General features: G+C 46.6%; 1 protein-coding gene across 1 annotated transcript in view; it reads left to right on the top strand.

Moving 5' to 3' along the window:
• LOC126484382 (UDP-glucosyltransferase 2-like) overlaps positions 1-12,202 on the top strand; it is a 114,319-nt gene that overhangs the window by 65,371 nt on the left and 36,746 nt on the right. The window contains exon 4 of the mRNA XM_050107870.1: positions 6,990-7,196. Coding sequence (XP_049963827.1) covers positions 6,990-7,196 — 207 coding nt within the window. The remainder of the gene's footprint in view (positions 1-6,989; positions 7,197-12,202) is intronic.

The following is a 12,202-nucleotide window of genomic DNA, read 5'->3' as shown; positions in this document are numbered from 1 at the left end:
AACGTTAACACATTGAAATCTTCGAAGCTGTAGGGCCGTTAACAAGTTGGACATTGGCGAATGTACTCTATGTGCCAAGAACTCTAACCACGCAATGTCTCCTGACAAACTCTGTCACACGAAACATATATCAAGATCGACTTACTGTAAATAATCTGTAGTTAGTTCCGTCATTTCACGGAATGTCACCAGATGATATATGACAGCATTCCTGTAGTATTCTCATTGTAAGATTAATTCTGAACGAAATTTGACAAAACAGTTTACAAAACTACGTCATTGTAAAGTAAAATAGCTAATATTTTATCTCGTATTGTCATTCTCGTCTTGAAACGGATTCCAACAATAATCTGCCAACCTACTATCCTTCGTGCTACCTGTCTATGGTGGAAATGTCTTTACGATATCTTTCAACCTGTTCAAGCGATACGATATTAAAAATCTAAGTAATCGATCACTTGTTTCTTAAGAAACAATGCTGCTCTCCGCCAAGGACGCTTCATGTTCATGTAAATTGATTTTTGGTCATGACTATCCCACTCGCAAAGGAAAAATGGAATCTAGGAGTAAACTTGTTGCATTGACAATAACGTACCGTTTACTGATTTACTGTACCTCATTTCATTGATTTTTGGTCATGACTATCCAATTCGCAAAGGATAAATGGAATCTATGAGTAAACTTGTTGCATTGACAATAACGTACCGTTTACTGATTTACTGTACCTCGGCGTCGCTGCATGTTTTCTATATGTGTTCACTGCATTCCAATGGATTTAGCACACATCTCAAGATACTGTAACGAATTTTAGTCATACTGGCTTACGCAACTAGGTTAGAGAGCATTGTAATCACCTTTCCACTGTGGAGTAGAAATACATTCCTCCTTGTTTTCGACATATCTGTACTCTCAAGTCCTGTGTGCTGTGCTGAAGAAAAGACTTGACTATGATATTAGGTTAACTGTTGTAACTGTCCTCAGCGGACAGACAGCTACGACTTCATACGACGGAAGGCGAACTCTGACGCCTTCCAACGCTGTTGTCAGACTGCAATTGCGAAGTACAAAGGGCTACTGGCTGTATCGAGGTTACGTGACCGAATGCAACAATCGTCAACAGAGCAGTGGAAGAACTGAGACTTTGCCATAGAGATTTACGCAAAGTCGCGTAGCTCGCGAAATAGATGTGGCTAGTCTACTTGTCACACAAAGTCGCATAGCTCACGAAATAGCTGTGGCTAGTCCAACTGTCAGAGGTCTTCTTTTTATGTATAGTTTCACCTGTATCCGTCGAGCTAACTTACAACAGTCAAGCTTTGGTATATCTCTCCGGCATTTTCATTCTCTACACTTCCACTGATTATCAAACTAACTACTCCATCGCGGAAATGGCCGCTTTCAACATATCCCTCCTTTTTAGAGTGAAATTCTTCCATCCATTTCCGTTGTTTTCCATTAGATTCCCTATGTCTTTATTAGTTCTACAATAGACCAACGTTATGCCTAGCAGTCTTCTGCAGCACATCTTTATTGAACCTGCTATTCTCTTCTTGTTTGTACTCTTTAAAAAGCACTTTTCATTACTACAAAAGGCTGCACTCCAAATAAATAATTTCAAAAAATACCTTGTAACAGTGAAATTTGTGTTATATCGTTACGTTACAAAATTTCTCTTTTCGGGATAATTCGTTAATGTGCAATTGCTATTGACAGCCAGCAATTTATGCATGATTTACGTCGTTTATTAACAGATAATTTGCTGCCCAAATAGTAAAACTTATGTATTAGTTGGTGCATCTCATCTGCTTATCTAATTTCCACAGCCAGACCTAATTTATTTCGACTACACATTTAGTCTGTAACATTCACGTTTCCCCTCCGTGTTAGGCTATACTCCGCGCAAAGTCCTTTATGAATGTCTGCCTGCCACTTAAATTCGTATTAGACATTACAAATTCTCAGATAATTTGCATTACTATTGGCAGTCTGCCATTTATATCCTCTTTACTTCGGTCATCGCCAGTTATTTTGCTCTGGAAATAGCAACGCTCGTCTATCGTTGTTACATCTCATTTTATAATCTAATTCCCACACTATCACCTAGTTAAATTACACTAGATTCCACTATACATTAGTTCACACTATAATCTCTTGTCGAGCCACATCTTACAAACTTTTTATTGAGACGTTGTATATTCCGTTCATTCAATCTTTCACGTCCTTTGCTCGTTCTGACAGACTTCCAGTCCTGTCACAAACCTTAAACTTTTGTTGGTTCCTCATCAACTTTAATAGCTTCTTCAGTTTTTTCCTCGATTTATTTTCCTGCTTCTTGGATGTATCGGTTTTGACTGTTTTGATACTCTCCAGGATTTCCTGGCGAGATCTTGACATGTGGAATAATCGGGTATACTGCCCGATGTTTGTGTCGCTCGGGCATAATATTTCGGCCACGTAACTCGTTACCTTCTTCAGATGCTACCAGAGACTGCCGTATTGGAGGATCTTGTCCAGTATTTATGCCCAGTGGGCGCTGGGTGCTCTCTTTGCCGTCCGCGCCGGCCTGGCGCTGCATGTAATGTGTTGTCTCTTCCCCGGTACTCCCTCGACATCCACGCCCGACTTGGTCGCCATCTGTGGAACGCCAAACGCGGGTCCAGCCGAGACAGCTGCCACAACAGATGGTGGGCGAACGGGGCGCGGACGTCCGTGGGAGCACCAGGGAGTGGCCAAAACCTCAGGAGCAGCACCAGGCGGGCGCAGATCACGAACGGAACGCCCGACACAGGACGAGCATCAGAGAGCTGCCACAGATGGCGACCACTTCGGGCGCGGATGTCCGAGGGAGCACCGGGGAAGGGCCAACACATTACATGCAGCGCCAGGCGGGCGCGGACGGCAAAGAGAGCACCCAGCGCTCACTGGGCATAAATACTGTACAAGATCCTCCAATACGGCGGTTGAAGCTTTGCTGGCATTACCTGGAAAGATCTTTGCAGGTGATGACTTTAACGCTAAGCACACCGAATGACATTCCCGTGTCACCAACAACCACGGACGCAAACTTCTCTGAGCGGCCCAGCGGTGGAACGCCGTCACCCTCGGACCTCACGAACCCACCCACTTTCCCAACAATGGTGGGCCTCCGGACGTGCTCGACATTGCGGTGGCCAAGGGGGTGCCCTATGTTATATCTGCCAGCACCCGCACTGCCTTACCTTCGGTCCACGTCCCAGTTATATTTGACGTCGACGTCGATGACCAGCCAGTGACGCGGGGAGGCATCCCAACCAGGAACACCAACTGGACCCGGTATCGGGAACTGTTGGAAGAGGGTCTCCGTGACGCACCTGACACAGACGATGTTGGGGTTGATGGCTGTGCCCGATTCCCCCACGACTGTACTCTATAAGCGGTGCTTCGGGCCACACCGCGGCCGCGATCTGGCCCACCTCACCGCTCCCGGCAACTACCACCGCATCTCATGGAGGCGATAACTGCCAAAAACCGTCTCTTTCGTGAATGGCAGCTGACGCGCAACGCAGCGACTAAGAGGGCTCTCAACGGGATGAGAGGGACGTAAAAGTTGCCGTTGCAAACCACTGCCATCAGGAATGGTCCAACCGCCTGGCCACTCTTCGGGTCGACGATGGTACTGCCTGGAAAGCCACACAGCTCTTCCTCCGCCGGCGTCAGAAGATTTCGCCGTTACAAGTTGGTCGAAACATCGTCAGCAGCCCAGTGGACAAAGCCAACGCCATTGCTGACGTTTTTGAACAAAATTTCCAGACCATCATGGACCTCATGGATCTGGATCACGTTCGCCTGGTGGCTCAACGTCTCCCGGTTTTCCTCGCTGCCCCTACGGGTGGATGCTGATGGTCGCCGATCAACTTCGACGACTCAACAAACGCAAGGCAGGAGGCCCTGACCAGCTTACGAATGAAATGCTGCGACGGCTGCCACTGACAGCCGCTGAACACCTGGCTCGCCTTTTCAACAGCATCCTCTGCACTGGCTGCTATCCTCAGGAGTGGAAACACGCCGAGGTCGTCCCCATCCGAAACCCTGGGAAGGCCCTCGTCTCCTGAGCAGCTACAGGCTCATCAGTTTGCTACCAGCAGTCAGCAAAGTTTTTGAAAGGCCGTATCTCTGCCGCCTCCTGCGTCACATCAGGGAAGAACGTCTCCTCCCGAACGAACTATGTGGTTTTCGCCCTGGACACGCAACAACGCACCAACTGCTTCGACTCGTTGAAGAGGCCCTTGATGCCATCGAATGGCGGGAATATTTCGGAGCCATCTTCCTGGATGTTTCACAGGCGTTCGATTCTGTATGGCATGAGGGGCTTCTCTTCAAGCTCCTGGACCTCGGTGTGCCCCTGCCGCATGTCCGTCTCTTAAAATCTTAGCTCGCCGACAGAAGCTTTCATGTACGCATGGAGGACCTGTCGACGCGCCGCCAGGTCAGGGCTGGAGCTCCTCAAGGCTCCGTCCTCGGCCCCATACTGTACATCCTGTACACTGCAGACATGCCGCGAATGGACAGGGTCCACCTCGCCCTCTACGAGGATGATAAGGCGACGTACACGCGCAGCTTGAATGCCGCTCTGCTCCAACGACGCATGCAGGCAGCAGCTGACACACTTAGTCAGTGGGCCAGGAGGTGGCGCCTCAGCTTCAATGGGGCTAAGAGGCAAGCCCTCTTCATCACCAAGAAGCATACCCCAGCTGACCTACCACAGATCACCATCAGGGGAACCGCCGTACCTTGGGGAAATGCCGCTAAGTACCTGGGTGTGACGCTGGATAGAGGGCTCACATGGAGATACCATATCGACGACATCATCAAAAAGATCAGGGGCAGAATGACTCTACCCCTTTCTAAATCCGACACCTGCGCTCCTGCCAGAACTGGGTGTTGCGCTCTATCTTACGCTCATACGCCCGCATATCGACTACGCCGCTGTGGTTTGGGGCAATGCTGCAGCGACCCACATCGACCGACTACAGCGCCTTCAGAACAAGATTCTACTACGTCTGGCATTGCACCTCCCTCGGGACTTCCCGTCGGACGATCTTAACCGAATCTCCAACATCCCCAATGTTCGAGACAGGTTTCGTCAGGCTGCACGGCTCTTTTACGAGAAGAACGCGCAGTCCGAAAATTCGCTCCTTCGAGCACTGAGCCACCGGATGCAGCGTCTTAACGCAACCAGATGGCCCCACCTGCTTCGCGACCACTGAGTTGCCAGCACATTCAGAACACCGTCCCAGCAGGCTGACAGGACATCAAACACGAAGTCAGGCCATATCAGACGCTCTGTCAGTTTGGTGGAATAGCCTTCCGGCTTAGACTCTACCGACCAACAGGGGCTCATCTGTCCCTGTCAGGCAGCAGCAGCAGCAGCAGCAGCAATACGGCGGTGTCTACCTAGACAAGCACCTCAACTACTAAGCCCACCTGCAATACCTGCTCAACAAAACGAGAAAACAACAGTTAATCCGACAACTGCAAGGGCGACTGTATGGCTGCTCCACCAGGACAGCCATACACACATACAAGACATACATACGACCAATATACGAATACGCCGCTGCACCACTGGGCTGAATACCAAAGACAGTAGCAAACAGACTGTACTCGAGAGAACGCCGACTACTACGCAGCATAGCAAAACTACCATACCGCACCCCTAGCGACGAAGTATACGAGACGACAGAAATAACCCCACTACAAACAAGACTGGCAAAACTTAGGGCAAGATACGGCTCACACATCCTACACAAAAGACCCGATATGGAAGACATACTGACGACCAAGCCACGCACAGCAAGACGCCCGAAAAGAAATACATTTACCCGGCGCATACAGTAGCAGAAAATACATCAACTGAGTTCCCCGACTTATTACCCACAATGACACAACTGACAGGAGGAGAAACCATCCCACCCCACCTAGACGAAAGACAATAACACAGCAACAAATGACCTAGCGCACCACGACAGCCCCCACATTCAACACACCACACACCCCATAACACAAAGCACAATAGCATCAAGGATATCATAGATAAGATAAGAGCTATTGTAAAAACCAGCTCCAAGTACCACTAAAGGGAAAGGAGAATATGTGAGCCTAGATATAAGGCAAAAAAAAAACAAAAAAAAAACATTGTAGCAACCAGCTTCAAGTACTGCAAAGCAGGAAAGGAGAACTTGTAAACACTAGTATTAAGATTAGTCTAAGCTAGAATATATCAACCAGAACAACAACACTGTCCCACAACATTTTACATTTCGTAGAATTATTACATAGGGAAAAATAAATGAAAACACTATAAGAATCCCCCATTAGGTTAATGTGTCACTTCCAGTTATAATGTCATATCATCCCCACATACCTTATAAAGTCAATACACTAATCGCATCCTAGATTCAATTAAGTAAACAATTAGTCTTGTTAAGTTAGTTATATTGTTAAATAAGTTCGGTTTTTGCATAATTAACTGAATCAATATTCTTTCACACTATATACACCAAAAAGTAACGTAAAATTAAATATACCCAACATAAAATAATAGCATGTAATCAAATATATAAAGATAATAGAAATAAATAAAATAAAAATTGTGACCTATGGCTGATAAAGGGCAAACAGACAAGCCCTAGAACAGCCCGCCTTCTCCCCTCAGGAGAAGGAATCAAAAGTGCTAAAAAAGAAAAAAAAATCCCAGTACGGCAGTCTCAGGTAGCACCTAAAGAAGGCAACGAGTTACGTAGCCGAAATATTGTGCCAGAGCGACACACACATCCGGCAGTAGATCCGATTATTCCACATGTTTTGATACTATTGGTTTGAAGCTGGTGTCACCTGTAATGTAGATATCCTCAGCTTTCTGCTCAATGGGTCGCGCGAGACGCGCTCGGTACGTGTACTCCACTGGAGCGACGCCGGTGTGAGCCGCGGCGCGCTTCTGCTGCCGGCAGGTGCGCCACCGCGCCCTCTACGCGGACACAGAGGCGCTACACAGCCGCCACCTGGGCACGCAGCTGCCGCCGCTGTGGCAGTCGCTGTCGGCCACGAGCCTCGTGCTGCTCAACACCCACTGGACCATCGGCGGCGCAGTGCCGCTGCTGCCCAACGTCGTAGAGGTCGGCGGACTTCACATCGAGCAGCCGCAGCCCCTGCCGCAGGTACCGTTCACTTCATCAGCATCAGTTACCTACTATATTAGCAGGTCATTTGCCTCTCCATTTTCTGCGATCCATTGCTTCCTTCTTAAGGTTGCTGTATGTTGTACCGTCCATCACGTCATCCAGTATCTGGAATCTCTTCCTTCCTCACTTCCTTTTCACTTCTACATAACCTTCTAAAACTGTTTTTATCAGTCCGCCATTCTTTCTTAATATATGCCCAATCCAATTTCTTTTTCTTCTCTTTATTACATCTAGTAACTGTCTCCTCTCTCCCACTCTTCTCAGTAACTCTTCATTTTTTACTCTGTCCATCCAACTTATTCTTTCCATCCTCCGCCACGTCCAGATTTCAAAAGCCTCCATCCTTTCTCTGTCTTTCTTCCTCATAGGCCATGTTTCAGCGCCATATAGAAGAACACTCTCTGAATTCTCTGTCCAGGCCGCTGCAGAAAATTCTCCTTTTCTTATAAAACGCCTCTTTTGCCATTGCTATCCTTGTTTTGTTTTCTGTGGTGCACTTGCAGTCAATGTCTGTCCTGCTTCCAAGATACTTAAAATTTTGCACCTGTTCTAGTAGTTCTCCATTCAGCATAATTTTTGTTTGCTTATTTTCTCCTAGTGCCAATACTTTTGTTTTATTTGTGTTAATTATCATTCCATATTTTTTTTCCATTAGTTTCAATGGTGTCCACCAAATCCTGTAATTCTTTTTCCCCTGTGGCTAGAAGGACCATGTCATCAGCAAACCTCAAACACCCTACTCTTCTTTCTCCAATTTCTGCACCTTTGTCATCTAATGAGCATTGGTCAATCATGTTTTCCAAGTAGAGGTTGAAAAGAGTACGTGATAGACAGCATCCTCGTCTTACTCGCCGGCCGCTGGTGGCCGAGCGGTTCTAGGCGCTTCAGTCTGGAACCGCGCGACCGCTACGGTCGCAGGTTCGAATCCTGCCTCGGGCATGGATGTGTGTGATGTGCTTAGGTTAGTTAGGTTTAAGTAGTTCTAAGTCCTAGGGGACTGATGACCTCCCATAGTGCTCAGAGCCACTTGAACCATTTGTCTTACTCCTTTTCCTAGTCCGAACCAGTTTGTACTTTCTCCTCTCACTTTAATTGAAACTTTTTGATTGAGATATAATGAGTTTACAAGTCTTCTGGTTTTCCAGTCCACTCTCTTTTCCCTCATTATAGTCGCCAGCTTGTCCCAAACCACATTGTCAAATGCCTTTTCTAGATCGATGAAGCACATATATAAGTCTCTTCCTTTTTCAATAAACCTTTCTCCCAATATTCGAAGGAGCCGTATTGCATCTCTGGTGCCCGTATTCCGTCTAAAGTCGAACTGCTCTTCGCCAAGGTTCTCCTCCATCACTTTTTCAAGTCTTTTATTAATTATTCTTAACATCACTTTGGCTGCATGTGAAATGAGGCTTATTGTCTTGTGCTCGCTGCATTTCTTGGTTACTTGTTTTTTTCGGTAATGGAATCATTACTCTTGGCAGAAAGTCCTCAGGCCATTCACCACTGTCATATATTTTATTACATAATCTCAATATTTCTCTTATCCCATCTTGGTTCAAGCATTTTAATATTTCTCCCAGTATCATATCTGTACCTACCGCTTTGCCAATTTTCATTGCAGCTATGGCAGAGTTTACTTCTTCCATTATGGTGGTTGGTCCTTTCTCGTCATCACTTACACTGTTGTGTGATTCAAGTTTCAGAGTTTCTGGTTTGCTATTTGTGTCATATAGCTCTTTTAGGTATTCTTCCTATCTCTGGAGGACATCGTCACGATCTTTGTTCACTACCTCTTCGTCTTTACTCAAAATTTCCAAAACCGTTCACTTACGAGGAATAAACACAACAGGCAGTCCCAGAAGGTATTTGCTTATTAACCTACAACAGCCCATTAACAAAGCACGTTTCCATTTTGTCCAATATGGCCTCTATCGTGCCTTCTAAATGCGCATAAACAGCAAATAGCACTGCACAAGCCAGAAGCAGAGTTACACAACTGATGACTGACACATCATGTGTGTGTCGTGACAAGTACAGGGCGATTATAATTAAAGTGCTGCTGCTCACACTGATTCAGCGTTGACTTTATTTCTCGTGCGACAGCAAAACTTGGTAGATATCCTGATGTCTTAATGCAGAACGGATTTCCAATTTTGGCGATCTAGTGCAAATCTAGTGCTGTGGATGCAAGAAAGGAATATAGAAATGTTTCCATATGTAATGGATTGGGAATGGGATATGGGCACAAAAGGTCAAAAAAGCGACAAAATAATGCTGGCTTTATTATTAGCGATCCCTTACACAGTCTGTTCAATACGGCCACCAGAGAAAGCGACAAGATGGTGCATCTGTTGTAAAGGCAGCAAGATTTTGCTACCACATATTTAATATTCTTGCTAATTTATATTTATGATAGATCACTCTTTAGAACGCTCAATCGCATTATTAATCATTTTATTGGCTGATACTAGCTAGCATGCCGTATTAACAACTTCTATAGTACTACATGTCTGTGAATTAATTAGGGTTGAGCACTGACAGAAAAGGTGAAGCAGGCGACGCTTTCGTCAGAAGCCACTATCAGCTAAAGAGGGGCAGGGAAGAGTCATAACATGTTCTGTAGGGGCGGACATTTACTGCCCCGAGAGAGGGAGCACAGTGTGGCGACGGTGGTTTATGATGCTAGAGGCTGCAGGTCCCCTGTACCATGGACAGAGCAGGCAGCAGGTTGCTCTCTGATAGGACAGGAAAAATTTCAGAATTCCAAATCTGGAGGATGAATGTCAGGGGCAGGGGAAGGCGAAAGGACATCCTTTTATTGCGAAGCAATGCGCGGAGTCACAAGCGATGGTAGTGTGGTGGCCTTCGAGGTATCTTCTCACAGGAAGTGCCGGGGCATGTTTCCCATGGAAAAGCAGAGACGCGTTTTCGATTGGCGGAGAGTCAAGATGTACAAAGGGAAATGGAACCTGCCGCAAAATCTTATGACAGGAGATTGAGCTTCAGGTGACTGGCCGGCAGATTCATGACCCATGTGCTGGTACAAAATGTTTTTGTAACGGTCTCCGTGATTCCTCGCCTGAACGCAAACGCAGACGCCGCGAGTCCAGCAAGGAGCTGGAGTGTGACGTCAGCAAGGACTTCCCTGTAAGGACCGATCTCGAAGACGTCCCTCCCTCCTGATGCAGCACACATCCCTGCCAAGAGTGATCGAAGACAGATCGCTCTGGGAATCGAGCTAGACTTCGGTGGCGAGAGCCAGAGCGGAAAATCTGTCGGGTAGATTTTGAGGAGCGTTGCTTTTGACACAAGGAGTGTGTGCAGTCGTTTCTCCGTGAAAGAGCTGTTACTCTGTTTACTCGAGTGAAGATTGTTTAGCGCTCTGAGCAGTCTGGTTCACACTCAAGCGCTCTAATACGGGAGAATACTTGATTCGAGTTTCTCTTCCTGGTTGGCGAGAAAACAGAAATCTTGACGCGTATTCTCTCTTGCGCTGAGGATATTTCAGCCGCAGGAGTTTGCAGATGGGACACTGAGTCCACTGTGTAGGCAGAGAATTGCAAGTAGCCGACGCACTTCACTTGCCCAGCGGGCGACGCCCCAGCGAGCAGATCATCGGTGCAGTGCAACTACTGTCCGTGCTTCAGTAGATGACATGTGTAGTCCGGTTTGGTGGATAAGGAAACACTTACAAGGAAAGTGTTGAATTCCATTTTCTTGTACAGTGAGCGTTTTCTGAAAGTGCCTGTCAGGGTGTAGATCTTCTGTTTCTCACTGAGAACCAGTATCAGCCAACTTCGTGTCCCTCGTCTAATAACGGCGGCCGCGGTCTACAAATAGTCAAATGCATGTTCTGCCAATCTGAAAATAACGTGTAGGATGGAATCCGATATTGTGTATATACAATTTGGTGCACTCTAAAGCATTTTGAGAATAAATAATTCACGGTGTCCAAGTTCTAATTCATTGTAGTAGCATCCCGATAGGAGTCAGTGGGTCGATGTGCTAAACTGAAGTAAAACCACAACACGATGCTTCATTTTATGGAAATTTCTATGTACAGGTTGTCAAAGACAGGATCATCTTAATCATTTGTACCCGTGAGAATTCCGTTTCGGAGGCAATAATCAACTACACATATACACGCCATTTGTTCACCACGGAGATTTACACCGTAAAAAGACGTGATCAACAGATGCTCGCAGCAGTTCCAGTGGAATCTAATCAACATGTTCCTGTATACTGGCCTTCAGATCAGGTAAAGACAGAACGTGTCGCTGGCGATCACGTTCCTGTAGATATTCTCAGAGCAAAAATGGGTCTAAGCACTATTGGGACTTAACACCTGAGGTCATCAGTCCCCTAGACTTAGAACTACTTAAACGTAACCAACCTAAGGACATCACACGCATCCATGACCGAGGCATGATTCGAACCTGCGACCGTAGGAGCAGCGCGGTTCCGGACTGAAGCGCCTAGAACCGCTCGACCACAGCGATCGGCCCAGTGCAAAAAGTCACATGGATTCAGACCAGGTGATCTTGCAGGTCACGCATCTGGAAGAATTCTGGAGATACCCCGTTCGTGGAAGGTGACATTAAGCAGATAATTCACTGGGTGAGCGACATTAGGCGTTGCCAGATATTGCGTGAAAACGAAGATTGCGCTCTTCCAAATCGGGAATCACATGCAGCACAAGAAAGTCTCCATAACGTGCAGATATCACGGTGCACCTGTTAGGCTCTCTGGGTGTATTCTCCTCAAAAAGAACGAATCGAGAATAAATGTGCTTGTGAAACCATGCCACACAGTCACATACGTTGTGTGCAAGGGCTCTTCGTGCACAGCACGCGGTTTAACAGTACCCCAAATTCGCTAGTTCCGTGTATTCGCTGCATCCTGTAGCATAAAATATGCCTCGTCACTCCATAAAATATTGGCTGACCACATGTCATCAACTTCGACCCGTGCCAGAAAGCCAA

Source organism: Schistocerca serialis, chromosome 6 (assembly GCF_023864345.2).
Source record: "Schistocerca serialis cubense isolate TAMUIC-IGC-003099 chromosome 6, iqSchSeri2.2, whole genome shotgun sequence".
NCBI lineage: Eukaryota > Metazoa > Arthropoda > Insecta > Orthoptera > Acrididae > Schistocerca > Schistocerca serialis.
The sequence above is the reverse complement of the archived record's forward strand: the minus strand, read 5'-3'. Positions and strand labels throughout refer to the sequence as shown.